The 26,541-nt window shown below is 45.3% G+C and overlaps 2 protein-coding genes across 6 annotated transcripts in view; one reads left to right on the forward strand and one right to left on the reverse strand.

Annotated features, from left to right (window-relative positions):
- Positions 1-13,463, forward strand: part of COG1 (component of oligomeric golgi complex 1) — a 13,876-nt gene extending 413 nt beyond the window's left edge. The window contains exons 2-15 of one of the 2 annotated variants that reach the window (XM_034789722.1): positions 526-770; positions 1,618-1,799; positions 2,334-2,504; positions 2,642-2,798; positions 4,016-4,226; positions 4,528-5,316; positions 5,685-5,831; positions 8,026-8,187; positions 9,060-9,187; positions 10,079-10,187; positions 11,105-11,214; positions 11,314-11,392; positions 11,887-11,925; positions 13,298-13,435. In XM_034789722.1, the coding sequence (XP_034645613.1) occupies positions 526-770; positions 1,618-1,799; positions 2,334-2,504; positions 2,642-2,798; positions 4,016-4,226; positions 4,528-5,316; positions 5,685-5,831; positions 8,026-8,187; positions 9,060-9,187; positions 10,079-10,187; positions 11,105-11,214; positions 11,314-11,392; positions 11,887-11,910 (2,514 nt within the window). In that variant the 3' untranslated portion in view covers positions 11,911-11,925; positions 13,298-13,435. Of the gene's footprint in view, positions 1-525; positions 771-1,617; positions 1,800-2,333; positions 2,505-2,641; positions 2,799-4,015; positions 4,227-4,527; positions 5,317-5,684; positions 5,832-8,025; positions 8,188-9,059; positions 9,188-10,078; positions 10,188-11,104; positions 11,215-11,313; positions 11,393-11,886; positions 11,926-13,297 lie in introns of both variants that reach the window. The other variant, XM_034789721.1, reaches the window with a different exon arrangement.
- Positions 13,464-14,085: 622 nt separating this feature from the next.
- On the reverse strand, positions 14,086-23,705 carry FAM104A (family with sequence similarity 104 member A; the record flags this gene model as incomplete). 4 transcript variants are annotated; one of them, XM_034789725.1, is given in 3 exon segments in its annotated part: positions 14,086-14,709; positions 16,953-17,012; positions 23,609-23,705. In XM_034789725.1, coding segments are annotated over 3 exon segments (391 nt in total), but the record flags the coding sequence as incomplete, so codon positions are not given.
- Between the last annotated feature and the right edge of the window lie 2,836 nt (positions 23,706-26,541).

Consider the following 26,541-nt stretch of genomic DNA (forward strand, 5'->3'; position numbering starts at 1 on the left):
GGGGGCCCAGGGGGGGGGGGGGGCGGGGCCTGCGGGAGGGCACCCCCTGAACAAGCCAGGCTCTGCGCAGGCTTTGCCAAGGACAGGCCCCCAGCCAGGCAGTAGATGCCGGCTACACCCTAGTGTCACTGCTGGAGCCCCACAAGGGCAGGGGTGCCCCTAACCCAGAGCTCCTCATTCTTGTCAGCGGCCAGAGTGGTCTTTCCGAGACCCTGCCGCATCGCAGCGCCACTCCTGCCTGGGGGCCCACAGCTCCCCGTGCACCAGCTCTGCCTTTTTCTTCCTGCGAAGTTGGTTAGAACGTCCTGTGAGACCAGCTCCTGAGCTGGGCATCGCTGCAGGAGGCCGTTGGGGGGCGCGTTGCAGGACTGACTTCTGTGCTGCTTTCGGCTGTTAGATGTCACGTCACAGAAACGTACAGGGACAAAGCTCGGGTAGCTTCTGAAGTTAGCAGGATTACTGCCATTGTGGTTCCCTTGGAAGGGTGATTGTACCCATAGTCAAAGCCTCTCCTTTCATGCCCAGACTATGCTGCACTCCCAGGAGAAGTTCTATAGCACCGGAGCGCAGATCAAGCTGCTGCTTGAGATTCCAGAGAAGATCTGGAGTGCCATGGAGGCCTCTCAGTACTTACGCGCCACTCATCTGTACTTGCTCTGCTGCCATCTCCACAGCCTCCTGCAGTTGGATTCCTCCAGCTCCCGTTACAGTCCCATCCTTGCACGCTTCCCCATCCTTGTACGACAAGTGGCAGCAGCCAGCCACTTCAGGTAAGCAGCTTGCTGGTGTTTGCAGCCCCGCCAGAGCCAGTTTGCAGATGCTGTCAGAACATTGCACTGCTGTAATATTTTAATCTACTTGAAGGTCCCCCACAAACATAGCCTCCTATACTCTCTTTCTCCTAGGGGAAGTAGGGATTATTGTTCCACACGCACAAGAGCGGAGAGACAGGTGAAGCAGCTTACCCGACATCATACCGATTGCCATTGGCAGAACGGACAATAGAACCCAGGAGTTTGGACTCCCAGTGCCCTGTTCTAGATCTCTCCTTCCTCACAGGAAGGAGAAGTGTGTGTGGGGCGAGGGGGCGTTTTTTCCTCCCCTACTTTCTCTCTATTAAGTCAAGGGCTGAACATAGCACCCTCTATGCTTGTCAGGCATCACTCTTGAATGGGTCAGATGGGATTGCTTAAAGTGAGCTGTTGCCTTCCCACTAGCAGACAAGCGTTTCCATCCCCTGAGCAACTCAAAATGTCAATATGAGCCCTTTGTATGCAGGACAGTCCATTCCAATTGGATGGCTGAATTAACTCTGACACCTTTGCCAGTTTCCTGGCAGAGAGTTATTATTTTGAAAGGTGCAAAATGCTGTGTACTAGAGTAAGAATGTATAGTGGTATCTTACCAAGCTGGCAAGATTATGGAATTTAAACCACCCTTTTAAGATTGCACTGTTCCATCTTAAACAGGGATAGGGAGAGCAGCGAGTGACGATGGGGGTGTGCGTGGAGAGGCATGAGCTGGAGACAGGGCCTCAGGGGTCTGGTTTTCAGCAATTAGAAAATTGGTAACCTTATTCAACACCTGGTGACTGCATCTGACTTGTTTCCTTATTAGATCCACCATACTGCATGAAAGCAAGTCACTGCTAAAATGCCAGGCCGTTTCTGACCAAGCAGTCGCAGAGGCCTTATGCTCCATCATGCTTTTGGAGGACAGCTCTCCGCGCCAAGCCCTGACAGACTTCCTGCTGGCCAGGAAGTCAGCCGTTCAGCAGCTTCTGAACCAGCCACATCACGGTCAGTACAAGCGGCTTCGCTCCTGAACTAATGTTAAAGGAAACTCTGAAGTTTGTTTTCCATCTCAAGGAAAGAGCAGAAACTGAGTGGAATGGGGTTTGTCCTATTTTGTAGCCTCCATGGGAACTTTGTTGTATTGAATCAGGGCTAACAGACAACTAATTATTTTCCTTGATCCTTTAAAACAGTAGTGGCCAAACAGGATAGCTTGGACCGGGAGACTCCTTTATCACAGGACAGGGGTGATTGGCTCAGAGGTACTTCTGTAGCTAACTGATCCATCACACTAACTCTGCTTTGGCTGCATGGATTAGTTACTCCATGCTCAGTTGCTTATAGTAGGCCCATCTCTATTAACTGTGGGAGCAGATAGCTGGTATCTGGCACTTAAGTGTAGATCTCTCTTCACTGTAACTACGCATCTGCCTTGGAAAAATGTTTGTCCTTTCTGGTCAGCATTGTTCTTATTATGGGACTGCTTAATGAGGAAGGTTAGAGCTTCTGCCTCTGTTAAGAAGAGATTTTTCTTTTTAGGTGCTGGTATAAAAGCTCAGGTGTGTTCACTGATGGACTTGCTCACCACCACCCTGTACCAAGCTCATGCCCTGTTTTACACGCTGCCTGAAGGGGTGCCCTCAGATCCGTCCCTGCCCTGCAGCTTGCTCTTTTCAATGCTGGAGACCACAACAGGCCAGGATCCAGGAGGTGAGCAGCCGGCTCAGGCCACGAGGTTTGGGATTGGCTTCACTATCGAAGGGCCATCTGTGCATGTTCCTCCTACGGCTAGGGCTTAGCCGAGACCCCAGTGAACCCACCCCACTCATGTGGCACAATTCTTCTAGGTAAAGGCATCAAAGTTTTGAAAGAGGAGATGAAACTGAGCAGCTGGTTCAAATATCTACCACCTTCCATCGTAGAGTTCCAGCCAACCCTCCGAACCCTGGCACATCCAATCAGCCAGGACTACCTGAGAGACACTCTTCAGAAGTGGATTAACATGTGAGTGTATAGAGGGAGTTTCTTCTACGAGATGGATTAGGACAGTACTCGTTCTATCCCTGTATTCCTCCTCTAGTGAAAGGGAGCGAGGCGAAATCGGACACCACTAGATCTGTCTGGCAGCGTAGAGTGCTTCTGTGGCACTTAAGTAGCTCAACAACCCTCCTTGGCCGGGGGTTGTAAAATGGAGCCAAGTCTGCTCACCTGCCTGTTACCCCCCCTAGAAGCATATCAGGACACGCTTGTCCGCCCCAGAAATGCTGAGAGAGGATGATACAGACGAAAAGCTCTCTCGAAAGCCAGGTTGTTCAATAAATCAATAAGGCAGCAGATTTTACACAGACCACTTCCCTCCAATGTGATCTGTGTCTAGAGTTCCTGCAGCATTACAGAAAATAAAGTCCCCAAACTCTTATTCAAATAGAAAAATGCCTCTTGGTTCTTACCTGTACTCTTCAGTTTTTCCTTCCTGAGGTAGTTCTCATTTCAGCATCTCTTTTCTTACTGCTAGCCTCCTGAGCATTGTGAGAGAGAGCTGGCAGAGCCTACATTATAAAGGTCCCACGCTCCTCCCCTTTCCCAGCATGCGTTGCCAAGAGGAGAGTAACAGTCAGGCCTCCCTTTCCCTATTTAGTGGCTCCATCAGCCCCATGTGACTTTTCCCTCTACCTATGAAACCCATGGAAGTGTAATCAAATGGTAGCTATTACCTGCAGTCTTAAACTGAAGTTTGAGGCCTTCTTTGGTTGAGAGGTGTTCCTACCCCCAAGCTTCTCCCTGGCTGCCCCATTTTATCCTCCAAAGAGCCCCTCTGTCAAGGGCCCCCGTGTGCTGAGTTGGCTGGAGGGGAGTTGTTACGGAGTAACGTGATGGTCTTCGCCCAGCATTGGTACAGTGCTCCTTGCCTGGGGTCCAGGACAGTGAGCTACGTGGGCCGGGATCCTGTAGGAGAGCATAATGTGCTGCTAGGAGTTCCTGGGGATGACTCAACATGTGGGTTAACATGGCCAGGAGTGCAAGTGACTGGATCACTGTGAGGTGGCAGGTAACTTCCTAGGTCATTTTCAGCCCTGCCAGGGGTCTCCTTGCTCCATCCTTTCACCAAGCCGTAAGAATCCCTTTGTAATCCAGCCTAGAACAGTAAAGTAAAAGTTCTCTGCTGCATTGTCTGGAGCTGTGATATGAGGGAAGGGGATTGAAGTGAATATTGCTTTCAGGTGTAATGAAGATATCAAATCTGGGCTCGTCATTCTGCTGGGCTATGTGAAGAGCCTGAAAGGCCTAGCCGGCATCCGTGACGCTGTGTGGGAGCTGCTCACCAGCGAGTCCATGAGCCAGAACTGGGACACTGTGTGTCATCGACTCTTGGACAAGCCCATCTCCTTCTGGGAGGACTTGCTGCGGCAGCTTTTCTTGGACAGGTTACAGGTGAGATGCTGTCAGGGGCTTCGCCAGGCTGACTTTGGCCGTGTTTAAGTGCTGTCTGCTTCCCTAGCCTGGCAGTCTCAGCAGAGAACAGGTCATAAGGAGCACACGTTAGCTGGGTGCGGGGGAGGCTGGTGATGCATGGGGAAGCTTGCAGAGCTGCTCCCCTTGTGGTACTGTCTGTGGCAAGAGGTCTTTGCTCTCCAGGGCTGTCCACAGTACCTTTCAGCAGCCATAGAGGCACTCTTAAAATGGGTGCTGTGACAGACATTGAGACCTGAGAAAGGAAAATTCTCTTTTCCAGACCCTGACGAAGGAAGGATTTGACTCCATCTCCAGCAGTTCGAAACAGCTTCTTATCTTAGCTCTACAGGAGCTTGAAGTCAAGTCCAGCACCTCCGCCCCCAGCAAGCACATCCAATTTGAACACAACATGGCTTTGTTTCTGTGGTCAGAGAGCCCCAGCGACATGCCTTCTGATGCTGCCTGGGTCAACGTGGCAAACCGCAGCCAATTTGCAAAGAGTGGCTTGTCCATGAAGGCCCAGGCTCTCACTCCCTGTGTGCAGAGCTTCTGTTCTGCCTTGGATACCAAACTGAAGGCCAAACTGGATGACCTTCTGTCCTACCTTCCCTCTGACTTTCCCACACCCAAGGAGATATTGGGCGTGCAGTCCAGGAGCTCTGCTTTTGATAGATACGCTGATGCTGGCATGGTAGAAGAGCTGCTCCGTGATCACTGCATTACCTGCATCCAGTACGTCTTGGGCTGTGTTAGAGAAGAGCTGCAGAGCGCTGAGGACAAGCTGAAAGGACACACAGACGCTCTGAACGATGCCAAACTTAATGCCGTCCTCTTCATGGCAAGACTTTGTCAGTCACTAGGTGAACTGTGTCCTCACCTGAAGCAGTGCATTCTGGGTAAATCAGGCAGCACAGAGAATGTAATGAGGGAGACTCGGTCTTCTAAAAAGCTGGGGAAAGGGAAAGCCCAGGAGTTGAATCCCATGCAGGCCAAGTGGCAGGAAGTGAAAGAACAATTCCTGCAACAGAGCCTCTTTGCATATCAGATTTGGAGCTCAGCTGTTATCAAAGTAAGTAGCCAGTTTTCTTTGGGCGCACTCCTTTCCTATTTAGGCTTCTCTTTCACAGCTGCCCACAGCCGCCGCTGCCCGTGTAACTTACTAGTTCTTCAGAGACTTTCCATTCATTAGAACACTGCCACTACTAGCGTTAGGGGACCTGGTCAATTTCCAGTCAATATGGCTCTGAAATAGTCACGCTCTGAGCTGCCCGATCCCCTGGGGGTGATGCTCTTAAAAACAATTGGAAAATACTTTGCCCACCTCAGTCTCCTCAGCAGATTCACTAAGTGAAAACCACAAGGGAGCTGTAAATAGACAGCCTGACCCCTCGCCCCTGCATTGGGCTGTTACTGAATATTTATATTTTTCCCCTCCAGGTCCTGGTTCACAGTTTCACCAAAACTTTGCTGCTAGATGCTGCTGGCTCCATCTTAGCTACAGCCACCAACTGGGAGGAAATTGAAATTCAGGAAGAGACAGAAACGGGAAGCAGCGTAACGTCGAAGATCCGACTCCCTGTACAGGTGTGAGCAATGTCCTCTGGGGGAATGGAGGGAAATAACCTTTCAAGAGGCCAAAAGCTAGTGGTAGCATTAATGTGTACGACTGCTGCCTTGGTAAATAGTCACTAAACCTGCATTTCACTATAGGAGGGTTCAGTGAATTCACTCCTATCTTATGAAATCTCCCTGCACTCAGGGTCACGTATCCAAGTCCTAGGCTGCAACTTGAAGACCTTAGGACTTCTGCCAAAGAATATGCATGCAGTGTTGTAGCTCTCTGAGTCTCAAGATAGTCTAGAGAAAGGGATCTTTTATTGAACTCACTTCTGTTGGTAAGAGACAAGGTTTTGCGCTTACACAGAGCTCCTCTTGAGGTCTGTCCTGTATGAGAAGGTGAATATAAATGTGCAGGGAGGGATAAGCCCCAGCCAACCCCTGGCCAACAGTCCCTCTCTTACTAAAAGTGGTCCCTAAAGTCCATGTTGCTGACTTGGTGCTATACCCAGAATGGCTGGTGTTCATATAACACTGTCACTACATCACCTGTACCCCAACTCTTTGGCTTTATTACTAATTATTTGCGGTACCTTTCATTGTGTGCTGGGTAACGCTTAAGGAGAACAGTCCCTGCCCTGAGATGCTCCCAATGTAGAGAAAAGGTCAGGAAAGGAGAATTAAAGTAGGCAGCTTATAATGTACAAATCCATAAGATTCCTTAAAGGCAGTGCAGCAGAAGTGAGTTTAAGACCAACTCAAAGGTGGACAAGGATGAAGTGATCGGGTGCTGTAGGAAAGAAGGCAAGGAGATGATTGTATAAATCTGACAAACAGGTGGATGAGATTGGGCAGCAGTTGGGACAGGGATGGATAAGTAGGGAGAGAGAAAGCTATGTAGACTTTTGAAGGTGGTGACAAGCAGCTTAAACTTGATGCAATATTGGCTGGGAAGCCAATCGAGGGATTGAAGAACGGGAGGAGTTACGTGATCAGACAGGCAAGAAAGAGGAGTTTAGAAGCAGCAGCATTTTGTATAGACTGAAGGGAGTGGATGAGAGAGAGAGATTGGGGTGAAGAGGGAAGATACTGCAGTAAGCAACGCAGGCTATAATGAGGCCTGAACAAGAGACTTGGCTGTGGTGGGGGAGAGCAAAGGACAGAAGTTTGAAGGAAGTAACATGATTTGGAATGATTTGCAAGTGTGGGGCAAGGGAAAAGGAGGAGTAAAAAATACCCATCGGATTGTAAGCCTGAGTGAGTGGGAGGATGGTGTGAACAGTGATAGAAAAAGAGGGAAGACAAGTTCAGTTTTTGTCTACATTCAATTTAAGATCTGTCTTAGTACAGTGATGGAAGCCAGATAAGTACTTATCTGAGCACCTTATAACCTCTAATGCATTTAACCACTTGATGCCTATGAGGACCTCGGACAAGTTGAGATGTGGGATTGGATAGGAAACAGGCCGGTGATAGAAGGAGATTTGTGAGTTATCAGCAATACAGATGATGGCTGAAACCATAAAGGGAAAGAGCAAAGGGAGAGCCCTGGGGAAACCCCACAGCCAGGGGAAGAGCTGGCCCCACCCAAAAACACAGAGGAGAAAGCCAGGAGAGGACAGTATCTCAAAACCCTGCTGAGAATAAGATGTCAGGAAGGAGAAGTTGAGCTGCAGCTCTAGGAGGAGGGTAGAGTAGAAGCCCTGAGGTTTGGCCAGGAAGAGGTAACTGAAGACCAAAATGAGACCAGTTTCAGTAGAGTGGAAAAAAGGTAAACGCCCATCTGGAAGGAACACAAGGCAGACCTGGAGGAGGGAAAATCAGTGCATTGGTTGTAGACTGCATATTTCCTGATCTTAGAGTGGAGGGGATGATAGCTGGAAAGGCAGATGGGGCTAACAGATGGTTTTGAATATAGTGGAGACCAGGACATGCTTCATGAGGGGAAAGGGCCAGAGGAGGATGAGGGGGAAAGGGTATGTACAGGGTCAATAAGAGTAAGGAGGTAGGACAGGATGGGAGCACTGGGGCAGAGTTCTGTGACGAGAGAAGGCAAGAGACCAAGGTTGGTGATGAGGAAGGAGGAGAAGATACCAGGAGAAACCCAGAATTCACATAACCTTTATCATTCCCCTTGATAATGCCAACATCCCATACAGAAAGGTCAGGAAAATATCAGCTTTCATTGGTGTGTGGGGTGTTTTTCTTTCCCCCCCAACAGCCATCCTGGTATGTTCAATGCCTCCTCTTCAGCTTGTGTCAAGAAGTCAATCGGGTTGGAGGTCACGCTCTGCCAAAGCGTACCTTGCAGCTGCTGCTGAAGACCTGCTTGGCAGAAGTGCTGGCTGGCTATGAGAAGCTTGTTGAAGAGAAGCAGGAGAAGGTATGCAGCTGGGATTTATGGTTGTACTAAAAAGGGTCTGCATGTGCAGTGACTATTATAGTCAGTCTTTCCTGCTGATCAGGGAACCCCAAAAATTCATCTCTGAGAAGCCCTCAGAAATTTAAATGTTTTATGGGGCAGAGCCCTGGACTGGGATCCAGCTCGATGCGAAATCTCTACCCTCCAGTGCCTGTTTCCCCACCTGCAGTTATCATCCAAGCCTTCCTTTCATGGGTTTTGAGACTGTAAAGTGCTGTAAGCCCTTGAGAGCCTATGTAGGAAAGGGAAGTAGCTGCTTGCATGCTCCAGGGGCAATGCTCTAGTTCTTCCACCTGTCCGCCTGGATGGCCAGCAAAGGCCTTGGAAAGGGAAGCAGAGCTTTGTAAGGCCCTACTTTCCCATTAGTATGATGCTAATAGAGATGGCTGCAGTTCCAGGGGAGTCCTGGAGTTACTACAGTAATACAGACTAGACAGGAGATCTGTACATTCAATTTCTTAGAAACTGAAGTGAACGCTTTTTGTCCAATACATGTGTCAGAACATACTTAAGTCTTTTCTTCTGCTCCGGGAGATACTTGGCAGGACTGGTTTGGTCATTTCTGTTCCATGTTGCTTTGCTGACGTGTCCAGAAGCCTTTGGAACTGTTAGGGCAAAGACGTTCATGGCACTTCACAAACAAGGCAGTGTCTGCCCTGAGGCGCATACAATATGTGACAGGAGTGGCTGTGGCCTAGGATAGCTACCTGAACTGTTTGACTTAAGCCTGCTGTTTATTGGTCCGAGTATTTTGTTTGATCTGTCTTCGGAAAACTTTTGAAACAATTATTATAAAGGGAATGTTGAAACGTCCCCTTCTGCTTTCCTTGCAGAAAGAAGGCACGTTCCCAATGACTCAGAACAGGGCGCTGCAGTTGCTCTATGATCTACGTTATTTGAATACACTCCTAACAGCTAAGAGTGAGGAAGCAAAAACCAGCAAGAGCAAGCAGGACTCCAGGTACCGTGTACTGCCAGATTTCTAAGCCAAGCCTGAGAAAGGCTGTTCAGTCCCTGAAGCAAGTTCAGTCCAGTTCTGACACCCACGTCCTCACACGCAATCACAACCTTAAAGGCAGAAAGTGGCTCATTCAGCCTTACTCTGTGACAGAAGCCGCCTACAGAGAAGTGCGTCAGGGCAAGCTAGAAGCCTTGCAGGGCAGCATATGGGGCACTGGTATGTCTACCACTACCCGTCATGTTCCTGTCCCATGGAGGGGAAGTGTCAGTCTCCAGCACCTTTTCACCAACTCTTAAGTGCAGTCTAAAAATGTCAGAGTGGGATGAGGGTGGAGTACTGGAGCTGAGCCAGGCCAACCAGTCTCCTCTATGGGGGTTGCCCTGGTATCGCTAACAGACACCTCCAGAGAACTCTTCTGCCTGGTCATGGAACCAGTCTTGAAGAATCTTACTTTGAGAAATCACACACCTGTTAGCAACAGGTTTGTGAAGCAGAAGAGTAGGGAGCACAAATCCCACTCTCACACTTCAGAACAGATGGCTTACGCTCGAAGAGTGTCCTGTAAATAGGAATAGAAAAGTCTTCAAAATTACATTAGAGGACTTTCCTCTCTTTCCTGCTGCAGTTAAGTGTTGACACAGTAGGAGGCTACTCAAGTGCAAGTTTTTCCTCTGTCACAATGGACTGGGGAAGCCTTGTGAAACTGAAAACTGCTACTCCTCTGATCTGTGCCTCCTGCTTGTACTCCAGACAGGTCAGGTGAGCGGGGAGCAGCTCAGTTTCATGAGGGACCCCTGCAACAGCAATTTCCACTTGCCCCAGCATAAGCATTTGTCCACCTTGTAATCTACTTTTAAGATTTGTAATGGCATCTTTTTGGTCTTGGTGCAGGATTGAGACGGTGACAGACTTCTTAGAAGCCAACATTGATCCGTTTGACCTGGATGTTTTTACTCCACATTTAAATAGCAGCCTTAACCGCCTGGTGCAACGAACCTCTGTAAGTTCCGGGGACAGTAGTTCCCTGCAACAGAAGTCAATGGTGCAAAACCTGTTTGCTGCTTTATTCTACTGCAGTTATCAGGCAGGCTGATCGTTATGCAGTTCAACAGCAGCTACCTATTGGCCTGCACTCAGCATTGCGGATGGGATATTTGGAGCTAGGCATAGCTTTCGGAGCGAGTTCTCTATAGCATGATAGATCCGCACTCCTGCTCGGCGCTCTCCCTTCATAACTAAAAGGGAGTCCATAGAATCTGTGAAATACGAACTGCCACACAGCCAGCCCCAGATTCTGCTACCATAATAGCAGGCAGCTAGCTGAGGGCGTGGTCTACACTAGGAACTCCTCGGTATAACCACATCACTGAGGGGTGTGGAGCGATATAGTTAGTGCTGTTTTTCACAGGAGGTTGTCTCCTATCAACCTAGCTACCACCTCGAGGGGAGGTGGAGTACCTACACCAACAGAAGCAGCTCTCCTTTTGCCAGAAGCTGGGAATGGGCGATATGGGATGGATCACTTGATGATTCCCTGTTCTGTTCATTCCCTCTGGGGCACCTGGCATTGGCCACTGCCGGCAGACAGGACACTGGGCTAGATGGACCTTTGGTCTGACCTAGGCTGGGTGTTATGTTCTTAGTGAAGATGCTGCAGCTACACCACTGCAGCCGTGTAAGTTAGACAAGCCCTGACTAAAGGAAATGTGTTTAAGAGGATGAGGGGAGACAAGTCAGCTGCCTTGAAATGCAAAAATTAAGCATGTTTGGGGAAAGGATTCAGCATTATAAAAACAATTGTGTGTATTTGAGAGCTTCTGTATGCAGGCAGAGCCTTCTTGTTACTTGAGCAGTTGCGGTGTTACAGAATCCTCAACCACCAGAATTTAAAAATGGCACTTATTTCCTGTCTTCTAGGTCCTGTTTGGCTTACTCACTGGGGCAGAGAATCAGTATACCAATAGAAGCAATAATTTGAGCTCCCAGGAGCCTCACAATATCTTGCCATTAGCATCTAGTCAAATCAGGTAATTTGCTCATGATGCAGATATCACTTTCTTAGAAAGCGAAGTGGCTTGAACTGATACTTCAGTATGACTGAATGCATTTCCTTATTTCTCTTTAAGATTTGGACTTCTACCGCTTAGTATGTCAAGCTCTCGAAAGACTAAATCTGCTGTTAAAAACACAGAACATCAGACTCAGGTTGGTGAAGTTGTTATAAACCCTCCTACTCTTACCACAGATCCCTCCTGCATTCCCAGAGCAGAGAAGCAGCATTGTAAATAAGGGTTCCAGGCTTGCTGAGGATACTTTAAAAAAAAAAAAAAAAAAATTTAAGTCAGCAGTCCCTTGTAAGAGACAAGTACTCTTCTAACAGTCCCAAGTATGACTGCTTTTTTAAAAAATACTGTACAAATCCTAATCCTCACATTCGATTTGCAAGTAAGTAATCACCCCCACCCCTTTTGTTTTATTAACAGAAACTGATTAGCTCATTTTCCATAAGCGATTTGCCAAAAGCAAGTCTGGTAGCACAAAATTCCAGCCCTCTAGCCCCCAGCTGACAGATCATGGCAGGGTGGTGATTTAAGTTTATGCACTGAAGACTTAAAATTTAGCTTCTTCGTCTGTATTTAAGGGAAGTAGTAAGGAACGTTAAGGGATGCTGTCTAACTATTTTATAAACTTCATTCCAGTTTGACAACGACCCGTACTCCTGAAGAAATCTTGCTTGGGTATTTAAGCTTGTGTGCATTCTGAGTGGCTTGCTTTACCTACAACAGCATTTAGTATTGTCTAGTTGCTCTGTATTAAATTTTATATTAACAAAATATATACATGGATACCCATTCCCCAGGGTCCTGTGCTGAGGACTGGGAGAGCCAAGGAATACCTAGCTGCTCCAGGAAGTGGTATTCCTAAATGCACTCATCCCTCCAAGTCAACAGTGAACCTATACCCCAGTATGGTGCAGTAGGGCCCAGGCCTAACTGCTTTTATTCGATAAAGATCCACTGCTCTTTTATAAGAGTAGAGACGTTTACCTAAATAGGAGCTGACCTATCCCATTCTGCTACTACATGGAATTCAAGGGGAGAACATCTTGGCTTTAGTTGTTCCAAACAGCACACTTGTTTCAAAACATTTCAACTTTAAAAAAGATTCTTGACCTCCTGCCCCCAGGGTATCTAGTGTCGTTTAGAAACAGAGTGATGTGTCTTCCATACCTGCCCGTGTGTTACTAGTTGTGGCTGCAGTGATGTGTGTATATGTTGTTTCATAGAAAGCCCCTTTTCTCAATTACTAGCAGATATGCTCTTTGCCTTTTCTCAGATCCTACTATATAGTGAATTGTGCAAGATTGTGTAGAGTACTTAATCAAAAACTATTGTCTATGTATAAAATACCATTGTTGCCTTTATTGTTTCTAAAGCAAGAGAGAAATGGAGTAGCCACCTTTCCTGGGCTAGGCAATAAAACCAATCACATTAAGTGTTTCTTACAAATCTTAAGTAGATAACAGCATACCAATCCAGTTGCACAGGGGAAGGGAGCAGCTCTACAATGCCAGAACCTAGAACAGGGTTTGGCAACCTTTCAGAAGTGCTGTGCTGAGTCTTCATTTATTCACTCTAATTTAAGGTTTCGCATGCCAGTCATACATTGTTTTTAGAAGGTCTCTTTCTAGAAGTCTATAATATAGAACTAAACTATTGTTGTATGTAAAGTAAACAAGGTTTAAAATGTTTAAGAAGCTTCATTTAAAATTAAATTAAAATGCAGAGCCCACTGGCCAGAACCTGGGCAGTGTGAGTGCCACTGAAAATCAGCTTGCGTGCTGCCTTTGGCATGCATGCCTTAGGTTGCCTACCCCTGACCTAGAATCCCCTCCAATACTAGAAATGTAGTGTAGATAAGGCTTAATAAGCGGAGTAATCCTGTACAGGTAGTGGGAGAGGCAGGGGTTCAGGTTGGACTCAGTTACATACCGTTCCTGATTCTCTTACCTTACTGTGCCTCCCTGCAGCTGCTAACTACTGGCTGGGTGTGGAATCAATGTAAGAGGCAGTATAATAGTCACCGATTCTCTCATTTTAAAAAAAACAGGTTCCACCTCCTTTGGTCGTAAGAGCAGAAGAGGAAACGTTCCGCCCTGGTTCCTTGTTCAGACAGCTGGCAACAGAGGAGGAAGACACAGCTGCACCATCCCTGTTCAAACTGGGTTGGCTCTCTAGCATGACCAAGTGAGCTAATAAAGAGATGAAACACTTAAGTTTGCCTACACATTCATTTCCTCTCAGAACACACTCACCCAAGCCTGTACTGGCTAAACTGCTCAGGATTAGGTAGTAAGAAAATAAGACAGCATGCTTTTATCCCTTTCCCCTAGCCACAGTATACGGGTTATAGTGTTTAAACTAGAAGTAGGTTAAGATATTGCAGTGTGACTACTGAAGCAGTAAGTTAACAAAATGCACTTACCCTTCCTTCTCCCCCTCTCCCAGTTTTATCACTTAACCCTAGGTAAGGGAAGAAGAAAAATTCATTCATATAAACTATCTTCTGGAGGGTTGAAATCAGCTTTCCTTTTACTGTGGATCTCAGAGTGGTGTGCATAGCATGCTTTCTGAACATATCCAATACTACCTGCCTCTCAAGTGGTTATATGCTGAAGTTCTTTTCATAACAAACAGCTGAAATTCAAGCTTTCTACCTTGTTCTAGAGAAGGATTTTCTTGTCTTACTGTTGCATGACAGACTAAACAAGCTAAGCTACATGAGTTCTCCAGTCTTCCAGTTATAGTAATCATGGGTGGTGCTTGTAACACTAGACATTTTCAGTGAATGTCCCTTTAACTACTCTCAACTTTTGCAAATAATACTTGACCATGGAAACTTGTTCACTAGTTTATTGAAATTAAAAAAGATTTATAAAACTGAAGATGAACGTTTGAAAGGACTTTACATAAAGCAACAGTTGCTAACAATCTGAATTGGACTCATTATGCACGCCTATAATACAGATGTGGGTTCCTCAGACTCATCGTACATGTATTTGATACCAACCCCAAAAAATAATCCTATAAAAATTGCTTCAAAGCCCCTTTTGCATTGCAATAGTGCAGCAAACCACAAGTAAACAATTTCCTGTTAACCTGTTATTTCAAATATAGACTGAAAAGGCAACAGGCGTTTTGTGCAATTTCATTTTAACAAACTTTAAGTTGAAATATCAAATCTACACAGTGCTGTCCCTTCACAGAAGGCAAGGAACTGCTGGTTCATCATGTAGGAGGGCGTCCACGGTTCTGTAAGCTGTGAAAGTGTGCCTCCTTCAGGATCTGGTTGATGTGGAAGTAAGGACCTTGACTTAGTGCAGACTGCTCATGGAAGGATGGGGGGGTAATAGGACTGGATGCTGCAATTATCTGATTTAAGCTGGTTTCTGGACCACTTCCTCTGTCAGGGCTGTTGATGCTACTGCTACTGCAACTGCTGCTGCTATCACTGCTGGAGGACTATGAAACAAAGAGAAGGTTAACAGGAAGGTAACATTTACATTTTTCTCCTATGCATATTTATACAGCTTGATTAAGAAATTTGTTCTCAATATCTCCCTCCCACAGAGTTTCATGGGTCACACGTAGGCCGATGGACAATTCAGGAAGTAAATCCACTGAATGCCAAGAAGGCACATTCAGTTGCTTTAGTGACTGTCAGACCAATGAGAAATTTCAGGAAGTCCAGGTGATGTGCAATTGTGTCCACTAACCACTAGGGCTGTTTGACCCAGCTTATTGGAAAACCACAGGTTAACAGGTCTTTAATCAGGTGCTTGGACTTCACAACTGAATTTTAATAAAATTTTTGCCTGCTAAGAACAGGAAGAGAAAGATCAAGATTTTAGTAAATTTCATGTGGCTCTAGAGTCAGGTGAAAAGTTTCATAAAATTCCCCTTTCCCATTTGTCAAAATTTGGTTTGAAACAAGTTCAGAACAGCTATGCATGTCACATGAAGCACATATGAACTGAAACATACAAAGTGACATGAGACTTGAAAAAATTAATGCAAGAGGGTACTTGGGGTATACTTGCAGCACATTTCCACTATTGTTTACAAGTTAGATTTCAGTCCTGGTTCTTAGTTTTCTGCACCATAATGCACTTTACACTGCAGTATTGCAGTGAGAAACAGTTACCGAGATCTCGATACGTTAGCCTCAAGGCTACTAAGCAGCAAGCCACTAAATCACTTTCACATGCAGAAAGTAAGACAGAACTCATGATTTGGCTTGCATAAGAGGACAGTGTTTTTCTTTAACCAGATTAAAATGTGTATACGCTTTCTAATGGTCGTGACAAATCAAATGTCAGTATTCCACACACACAAAGTGTATTTTCTGTGTTTCAAGAGACATCAAGTGGTTTAGGCTAAACAAGTTTAAGGATAGCCAATATTTTCATGGATTTGCTTTAGTTGCAGTTAAACAGTTTCCTGTTTTGTTATTCTCGTGCATTGTTCACAGTGCTTGAGAATCAGAAAGTGAAAATATCTAATTTGTCATCCACTGTGAATTAAACTTAAGTGAGCTTTATAAATAGTAGACTTTAAATATTCTTTAATCTAAAAGTATTTAGTAAATTAAAAAAAATATATATTTTAAAAAAAATTCCACCTGAAAGTGTCCCTTTATCTTTGCATACATTATTTTGGCCAAAAGGAACAGAAATGTTGGCAAATATTTACATATCCCTGTAACAAGTCCATCTTGTCCCCCAACCCTTAGCTTGATTACAAAGCCACTACAGATTTTTGTATGAGGTACCATCATACAACTAATGTTTGTACCGTATAAATCAAGATTCAGCAGCCATTATATAACTTATTTTGGTGGAGTACCATTTCTTTAGAACAGTCAGCAGCAATGTTAAGTCAAGCCCAATAAGATACACCTCTACCCAGATATAACGCGACCCGATGTAACACGGTAAAGCAGTGCTCCGGGGGGGGGGGCGGGGCTGCGCACTCCAGCAGATCAAAGCAAGTTCAATATAACACGGTTTCACCTATAACACGGTAAGGTTTTTTGGCTCCCGAGGACAGTGTTAGATCGGGGCAGAGGTGTACATCTAGTGTGTGTTTGTACTCAAGGAGGCATAACCTTGAAAGAGAGTCTACTACACACTGTAGGGGGTTTACTCCAAGATCTGGAGCAGTGCTTGCTCACAAATCTCAGACTGCAACAGAAGCCACTTACATAATCAGCCAGAATTATCCAGGCTCATCAGGTCACTATCTAAAGAAGTGTTTGACATGGACTATGACAAACTATAAAGGCAGAGTGCATAACGTTGATTTATACAATAGGTTAGAATGATTCCACCAGAACAGCAATGGATTCCACTTTGTTTTTTAACCCAACTATAAACAGAAAAGCAAGAAAACCGCTGAGGCTGACAGAATTGTTGAGTCTGGATTATGGGCATTTGAAATCAATGCAAGAGCATTGAGTGTTAGAATTAACCAGGTCAACTAAAAAGAAAGATTTCAAACGTACTCTGTTAAGAATGCAACGATCAGTCAATGCTGTACGAGTGACTGGCTATTTTTTCTACAGAGGTTATACAAGAAGGGCGTGGAGTGGTCACTAATCCACATTTGCTAAATCACCTTATTTTTCATAAACTACTTAATGCATACAAAATAAACTGTGCACTTTTACACTCAGCAAGTTACGGCAGCCTTGGAGAGAAACCCACCGCACAGGACACTGTGTTTTCTTTTAGTCTGCTTTCCTTACAGTTTTTCGTTACAGGCACCTTCTGAAAATCAAGGTAAAAACTATGATCAGTACTTGAAATTTAAATATTGATTATTACTAAGTCTTAACAGAACACAATTTTTAGGGCCATTAGTACTGACTGAAGACAGCTTCCAGGATCTAAAAGCATTCTAATTGTAACTGTTAGGTGAAAATACGGCAGAGCTTGTGTCCTGGGACGTGTTTCCTACTTCTAAGGCTGTTGACAGGTCTCTCCAATCGTCAGACCATTCTCCATTTAAAAAAAAAAAAAAAATCAGATACAAAAGTCACTAGAACGTGAAGCTCTTTGTTGCCCAACTCACATTGAAGACATACCTTGTGATCAGCTTGTTGTAAATCAATTTCTTTATATACAGGACCATAATTAGGCAAATAGTGTCCCTTATAATATCACTGCTGAAATCATAATAATTATCTACACAACAATAGATTGCTATCAAATGCAAGATCAAGGAGAAGTATCTGGAGAAGGGTTACAAACATCTGCAATATTAAAGGGCATCTTCAAAATTCCTCTGTTATATCTACCCCACTTTATATATCAATACATATACCAAGTAGTTGTAATGCTTCTGTCTGGCAACAATTATAAAACAGAACTTGAACACAAATGATCAGTTAAGTATATAGCTTACTTTGCCGTTCTGTAATGGAGCACCAAGCGATGCCTGAATCACAGAAACAAGCATACAGCCATTTAGACCAGAGTTTTTCAAATGCGGACACTGTGGCCGCATATGGCCACCAGGAGCTTTTCGTGCGGCCACAGCCTCCTGGGTGGTGAGGAGCAGTGGCCCTCCTCCAGGGCCACTAGCAGGGGTTGGGCCCAACCCCCCTCTTAGGCCAGAAACATCAGAAGAACAAGCAGCCAGTGTGAGCTCCCCACCTTCCCGGGGGTGGTAGGGGTTGGCCTTCAGCCTAGGGGGCTTTGGGCTCTGGCCCTAGGCTCACACCTCCATTGCCTCCGGCCGCAGGTGCGGGCCCCAGGCTCCATCCATCCCCATTGCCCCCCGGCCCCCACTGTGTTCTTTGGCCCCAGGTTTTGGCCCTGCACTGTCCCCCAGCTGTACGGTGGCAGGTGCTGGCCCTGGGCTCACACCCCCGTCCCACCTTCCCGGCCCCCACTGCGTCCTCTGGCCCTCGTCCCCAGGATCACACCCCCATCCCCTGCTGCCTCCCTACCCATCTCCCCATTCAGGGCTTAATTTGTCCCCTGGCTTGCCAGGGCTGAGTAAGTCTGTTATGACAAGTGATATTTGTATGTTTGTTAATATCACTTTTCACAGAAACAGACTTACTTGCTAGTCTAAAAATGCAAAAGAAATAAAAAGACGAGAACATGCAAAGCACCTTATTTGTTTCTATTCTGTTTAAGTCTAGTAAAGCCTGGTTCTCAACCCAGGGTACGTGTACCCCTGGGGGTACGCACAGGTCTTCCAGGGGGGACATCAACTCATCTAGAGATTTGCTTAGTTTTACAACAGGCTACATTAAAAGCACTAGCAAAGTCAGTACAAACTAAAATTTCATACAGACAGTGAGTTGTTTATACTGCTCTATATACTCTACACTGAAATGAAAGTACAATATTTATATTCCAATTGATTTATTTTATAATTATATGGTAAAAATGAGAAAGTCAGCAATTTTTCAGTAACCGTGTGCTGTGACACTCATGTATTTTATGTCTGATTTTGTAAGCAAGTAGTTTAAGTGAGGTGAAACTTGAGGATTAGCAAGACAAATCGGACTCCTGAAAGGGGTACAGTAGTCTGGAAAGGTTGAGAGCCACTGCAGTAAAGAAGAGACACAATGGTACATTATTTTTATTGAGTCTGCAAAAAAGCCCTACATCAGGGGTCGCCAACTTTTGGCATGCAGCTCACCAGGGCAAGCACCCTGGAGGGCCAGGCCGGTTTGTTTACCTGCCGCATCCACAGGTACTTGGACTCCCACTGGCCGCTGCAGGCCAGTGGGAGACGCGATCGGCCAAACCTGCGGACGCGTCAGGTAAACAAACCAGCTCGGCCCGCCAGGGTGCTTACCCTGGCGAGCCGCGTGCCAAAGGTTGCCGATCTCTGCCCTAAATAAATAAATTACAATGATTTGGACAGGTGTATGTACATATTTGTTTTTCCTAAAGTATTTTAGGAAAAATTGTCGGGGGGGGTATCAGCAAGAATTGGTGGCCGCACTCTGAGACCACCAAAATTTTTGTTGTGAGAATCCCTGATTTAGACCATCATTCTCAGAGTCTTCCGAGACAAGTTTGGGAGTAGGACTAAGTAAATCATTTTGGGATCGGAATTAAGAGCTGCAGATACCACAGTAACATTTGTGGGAGCCAGCCTCGCTGCAGGGCTTGGCAAAACCATGTTCAGATTCTCAGAGCAGTACCAAAAAACCCACACAACAGTAACCCACTCAGTTGATGGAGCAGTATTTCTAAAATCCAGGGTGTCCTGTCCTCAGCCTGACTAACCAATGATAGGAGGACCGTTAGGAAATGGGGTTAACGAAGGAAAAGCGTAAGTCAGCCAAAATAAGATTCCCCATTCTTCCTCAGGAGAAAAGAGTTCTTAGTGCTCCTCACTGACCATTCTGTTCCTCATTAAGGGTTCCATCCTACACACCTATAAGCTCCTGAATTGGCCACTTGACACCAGGCAACTTATAAGATCAGTTACAGTACAGTGCAAATCTAGATATACTGTAACAGACTATACAAGAGGTAAAAATACATGCATGTGCATCTGAAATTTCTAGTTTATAAATGGATATTTTTAAGCAAGACTAATGGGTACAAAGCTAACCGCTTCACAAATGCAAAACCACAATACTGAGCAGGACAGAAAACACAATGTCAAAGCATTCAGAGTGCTAGTGCAATAGCCAAGATTTAACATTTGCAGTATGCCCTAATATAGCTATTGTGTAACGTGCATTTGTGGACCGAACTTTACTATAGAAACTTCAGCTCATCCTCTAGGTTAGCAGAGTCTAGGAGTGTTGTGGAAGGAGCATGCTCAGTTCTAGGAAAGAGGAAGAACCCCACCTCACTACTTAAATTTGCCAAACAGTCGCGCTGACAGATTGAAGAGAATCTTCCAACTTCTGATGGAGGATTTGGTGTAGTTGGAGTCAACGGCATTGTCTATGTGAAAGGATCGTCCAACAGGGTGGAACAGCAAAAATACTTTGGACTGGATCTAGCTCACCTAGACAACTGAAAACAAATCTACTGGCCAAACAGTAGATTTGAACTGCCACTAACAAAATCAAGTGTTTTCTCTTCATCTACAGTAGTGGTTTTCAACCTGTGGTCCGCGTACCCCTGGATGTCAGCAGACTGTCTAGAATTTCCAAAGGGGGTCACACCTCCATTTGAAAATTTTTAGGGGTCTGCAAATGAAAAAAATGTTGAAAACCACTGATCTAGAGGAACCACCACCTTGATTTTTAAAAGAGTATATAAACTGCTGTCAAGTGACCCAAGTAAACGAACTGGGAGGGGGGTGGCGGGGCGGGAGAAGGACGGGGAGGGAAAAAAATATCCTGCCAAACTTACTTTTCAGTTTTACTAATCTTTGATGTTATAATACTAACTAGTACAGTGGTTCTCAATCTGGGGCCGCCGCTTGTGTAGGGAAAGCCCCTGGCAGGCCAGGCGGGTTTGTTTACCTGCCCCGTCCGCAAGTCCAGCCGATCACAGCTCCCACTGGCCGCGGTTCGCTGCTCCGGGCCAATGGGAGCTGCTGGAAGCAGCGCAGGTCAAGGGACGTACTGGCCACAGCTTCCAGCAGCTCCCATTGGCCTGCAATGGCGAACTATGGCCAGTGGGATCCACGATCAGCCAGACCTGCGGACGGGGCAGGTAAACAAACTGGCCTGCCCCCTCCCGGGGCTTTCCCTACATAAGCAGTGGCCCCAGATTGAGAACCACTGTACAAGTAGGTATAGTCAAATAGATAAGATTTTCAAATTGACAACATCCCTTTAAGTAAATCAAGCTCTGTATGATGATTGGAAGACAGAAGTTAGTTGTGTCTTCAAACTGAAGGCAGGGGAGAAGAAATCAGAATTCACTTAAATACTTTGAGTGCATGCACTCAGAGGAAAAGCACTCTCCTCCCCTCCATTCTTACCAAGTTTAGAGTTACAAATCCCCTCTGCCCCAAATTCAGCAGCCTGGAACTGTTCTGAAATTCCATCAAGCAGAGGTTGTCTTGTTTTCATGGTGATTTGTCAGTTACAAAGCAGAGATGTTACATATGGTCAGCACCCTCAAAGCGATATAAATTAGAAGTATGTTCATGCACCATAAGCAGAAGATTCAATTTCACAACTTGGCATGGGAAGTCTTTAGAGAGATACTGGAATAACATTAATCTAATTTCATGACATGCTTGATTCAGTGATCTAAAAATCTTGGTGAGACCAGAAGAAAGGGCAGAAAGGCCTGAAAATTAGGCTCTTGCTTAAACTGCATGCATCAGTGACATAAATTGTGACGTTTAGTTCATATGGGCAGAGGTATTTTTAACTCTACTGCCAAAGCTGCAAAGACTTGAAGTTGCCATTTCACACAAACACCTGCATTGCAATATTAGATTCAACAGTTTGATTTCACTGCTGGAATGGCAGGTGGAGAATCCACTCAAGGCTCATGCCTACGCTGTCTGTTTGCAGACAATTCTTAGCATCATAGCAGTTAGCGATAGCAAAGCTTTATTATGTCATCTACTCTCTCCCTCTGCATGATCCTACAAGATTATTCCCATCTATGTTTTTACTGCTTTGCCCAGTCTAATGTTAAGTGTTAATATGACAAGCAAAGGTGCTTCAGCCACTCAATGATTCCCCCCCCCCCCGATATTTTTAATTTCATTGTTCCTAGTTCAAACCCTTGCTACACACTAAATTCTTCCTCCTCCCTCCACAAAGTTTGGTTCGCCCATAGCTGCCTGACACCCCTAGAGAGATGTTCCTGTTGGATAAGTGAGTCAATGTCAAATGGAAAGCAGATGTTTTGTGTACTGCTGTTATACCCAAGAACCAAAGGGCAACCTCATCCCAGGAAGTCTTACTTCCAGAGAAAGGATAATCAAAGAAGCCATGGGCTTTCATGATGAACAGCTTGATTGTAGGGAAAAAGTTCAACAAAGTCATGGTCTGTCACACCAGCCACCTTTAATTTTAAACTGATGGACAAGTCTTGCTGCTTAAATAGTTTAGAACTATGACAATAAAGAGTATTTTGCTTAAAATAACGAAGCACACAACTTTTTGTATGGCCAAAATACAGTACCAAGGCTAACAGCTTATACTAATTGAAATATGTACCACGCCTCTTTTTTTGCCTTGACAAACAGCCGGGCTTAACAATAAGTGATCTACACACACAAAAAAACCCCACAACATTGAACACATTTAGAAAACCATCTCATTACCGTCCCAAACATGAAGGAGTCTCCTTCCTTTGCACACCTTTCCCTGTCCATTTGCAGTAGAAAGTTACTGCAATTCAGACATACGTACACTAACTTCTACAATGCTTTAGGCAGCCCTGGACACTAGTAGCACAGTTTGGGAATAAGCAGTGGAAAGAAGTCTCAAAGCTAGAAAGACGGACCTTTGCCCTTGCATAGCACCTTCCTTGTGCGGATCTCCAAGTGCTGTGAAAGCAGCTAATTGAGGATGTGATCCAATACCCACTGAAATCAATGGAAGCCTTTCCATCGACTTCAATGGGCATTGTGACCTCAATATTCACACTACCCCTGTGAGTTAGGCAACTATTAACAATGTTTTACTGATGGAGAAAACTGAGGAACAGAAAGGTTAAGAGGTTACCCAATGTCACACAGCAAACACATGGCAGAGGTAGGAGGAGAATCCAGCAAGCTCAAGTCCAAGTCCCATATGAACCACCAAACTTTCTCAAAAAACTGAAATACTTGGCATCAATATAGGGCTTTGTAAACATTAAATGAGCACTACTGCTTACTAAGAGCACTGTGTACCACAACACTTACCAGGCTAATAGAACCATTAGCGTAGGGAAGAGTGCTCATTAGTTCTAGCACTTTTCAATCATTTGTTACTAACATTAAAAAAAAAAAAAGAAGGCTGAATTCATAAGTAATGCGAACAGCCAGACAAAGCAACCACATGTTCTTGTTACTGAATCCTTCCATTTCTTGTCTTCCCGATTGTGTTACATCTAATTTCAGACTGTAAACTCTCTGGGGGCAGAAAATGTCTCTTTTCTAGCTGTAAAGTGCTTAGCATACTTTGAAAATATATTTTTGCACAGCATCCAATTTAATAAAGTAAATTATAAAACACAAAACCATTTAAATGAAAAATAGTCAACTGCAATGGAAAACATGCTGATTTCCAAATTGTGTTAACAGAATTCAATACTTGAAGCGCAATTTTGTGCCAAGCCTCAGAATTTTATATACAAAATATGTAATGAAAAAAATTACTAAGTTTAACTTAGCTGTTCTCCATAAATGTGATTATACACATTGCAGTAATTATTCCAGATAAAAGTGAAATGTGGAATCTAATTGGAAAACATTTCACCTCAGTATCCCAAGAGTCCTGAAGGACAGCATTTCTGGTACTACGCTTTGTCTGTGGGACGTGGCCATCTTCTTCACTGCCATTCCGTCTCCTCTTCCTAAAGAAATCCATGGGAAAAGAGTAAAAAAAAAAGTTAGCAGCCCATTCACAATTTATATTACCTCATTTTGTAGTCAACCCCATGAATCCGTGACTGAACAAACAGCAAAAACCATACACTATAACTACTTATTGGATTCCTCAAGAACCCAACAACTGCTTATGACTTTTCATATTTTTCCTCAACTACTCACCACAGAGTACTGGGAAATACATCTCCCTCTCTATGTAACCAGCTGGAAGTTTTCAAGGCAGTCTAGGGGATTTGGACTCATCTTCCATTAAAATGAGAGAAAAATATGTTTAAATTCTCTAGACTGCTTTGAAAGTCTTAGCCATACATATAAGACATTTATCTAATACTCAGACATTTCTAAAAAATAAGCCTGGTGTTTCTGAATGACACTTGACTAGAAGGAAAGCAGCAGGGAAAAGGATGGGGGTGACTAAGTTTTCAGTAGCTACCCAATTAAATTCATCTTGCTTATATAGATCCTGCAGTTAGACACCCACGATGACTTGCTTTATTCTCTCAACTCTGACAGCATGAGATGTTAAATAAGGTTCCTGGTCAACATTTCTTTAAACGCTGAATGAAAGCACTCAAGTGAGGCTTTGAAAAACACAACATTAAAGGCCAGTCCTGTTAGTCCCTCACTGTTTGGGATGGTTTTGCCATCCTCTTATGACATCATTGTTGCTTCATGATATTATGAAGACAAAACATAACAGCAACCAAGAGGTATTTAACATTTTAAGATGCTGCCATCTCTTCATAAATTGGCAAAACCTTAATACTAGTGGCACATAACCCTTTCCCGTCATTTATACAATGATGATAGCACCCAGCAGGTAGTCCGAATCAGAGCCCCAACATGCTAGGTGTTGTACAGTATCTAGACAAAGCTATTCTAGCTTCTGGAAAACAATACACACCACATGATGGGCTTAAACAAAACACTTGTGTTGGAATTTGTCTACAAGGACAGAATCAACACGAAAGCCAGGTTGTTATTTGGTCAGTGCCTTCTGGATAACAAAATAATAGTGCAGCTTTATTTGTATTTTTGTGGCACGCAGGAGCCCCCACTAATGGAGCGGGAAGCCATTGTGCTACATGCTGTGCAAACAGAACAGAGATAGAACGTAAACTCTTCGGGGCAGGGATTACGTATAAGACGAGAGATAGATACAGATGAACTGACAGGGGTGTAAAAGGAAGCCACGGGAAAACACTGATCAGTATGATATGATGTGGTTTCAGCACACCAGCAGCCTAACTCTTGTTAATTTTTTTGTAGCACTGTGGCAAAGGAAAGTTGTGAGGAGGGATCTGGAGGAGGATAATGAGGTTGCTTTATGGATGTTTATGGGGAACGCCTCCCAAATATGAGGCAGCATGGGAGAAAGGTGCTAACACATGGGTGATACAGGCTGGCATTGAGAGCCAATCGGAGGTGGGAGTCGATGTTGTTATACTGAGAGAGGATAGGTAGAGTGGGACTGTGTAGTGAAGGGCCTTGAAAGTAAAGACAAGCAGCTTCTTTGATATGATCAAGAAGAGGGAGCCAGTTGAGGGATAAGAGAAGAAATACATGATCAAGGTGATAGGCTAGGAAAGTGATCTTTGCAGCACCATTCTGAAAGGATACGAGCAGGGGGCAGATTGCATTTGTCAAGGCCAGAGGAAAGGATGTTGCAGTCATTGAGATGCGAGAGAGACTGAGAGCCTGGACAAGATTTTTATCTGTTTAGATGGATACAAAAGACCGTATCTTAGAGATGTTACATGGAAGGAATCTGCAAGATTTAGACAGTCTGGGTGTGAGGACCTAGAGAGAGGCCTGGGGCGAGGATGACAACCAGGTTATAGGCAGGATGGTTGTGTTATCCATACTGAGCACACAAGCAAAGACATAGTGGAAAGGGAATGATTAAGAGCTATTTCAGCCATGTTGAGCTGATCACTAGACATTCACTAGCTGTCAGATAGAGGCTGTGTAATGGTACCCCGCCCCCAGGCCCTGCTGTGAACTCCCCCACCCTTATGCTGCTCACCTAGGTTATGTCTACATTGCAATCAGTCACCTGTGGCTGGCCTGTGTTAGCTGATTCAGGCTCCTAGGGCTAAAGGGCTGTTTAATTGCTGTGTAGACATTTAGCTTTGGGCTGGACCAAGTGAGGTGGGAGGGTCCCAGAGCTCAGGATGCAGGCTGAGCCCTAGCACCTACACAGCAGTTAAACAGCTCCTTCATCTGAGCCAAGAAACCTGAGTCAGCTACCACAGGCCTGCTGCAGGCAGGCTGTATCTGACAGCAATGTAGACATACCCTCAGCAGGCAGTGTAAGGGGAGGGGTGCGGGGAGTTCACAGCAGGGATTAGGGGCAGTGTAAGTGGGGGACCAAGGCCAAGTGAGGGGGCAGGAACCAACAGCAGTGTAAGGGCGCAGTCTCTCAATGTGCCCCCTCCCCATTGCCGTGATGTTATCAGCTCTCTCCTGCCCCCCCTCGCACTGCTCAGGAACCCCTCCCCTTGGAGTCTCCCCCCATCCCCTCCCCAAGGCAGTCCTGCCCCCCTCATGCTGCCCAAGGGCCCCCCCATTAGAAGCTTCCCAAAACACCTCCCCCATACAGTCCTTCCCCCCTCACGCTGCCCAAGGGCCCCCCCTTGGAGTCTCCCTCCCAACCCCTCCCCCATGCAGTCCTCCCCCCCTCGCGCTGCCCAAGGGCCCCCCCTTGGAACCTTCCCCTTACCCCTCCCCATGCAGTCCTGCCCCCCCTTCGCACTGCCTAAGGAAACCCCCGTCCCCTCCCCATGCAGTCCTCCCCCCCCC

Source organism: Trachemys scripta, chromosome 14 (assembly GCF_013100865.1).
Source record: "Trachemys scripta elegans isolate TJP31775 chromosome 14, CAS_Tse_1.0, whole genome shotgun sequence".
Lineage (NCBI taxonomy): Eukaryota > Metazoa > Chordata > Testudines > Emydidae > Trachemys > Trachemys scripta.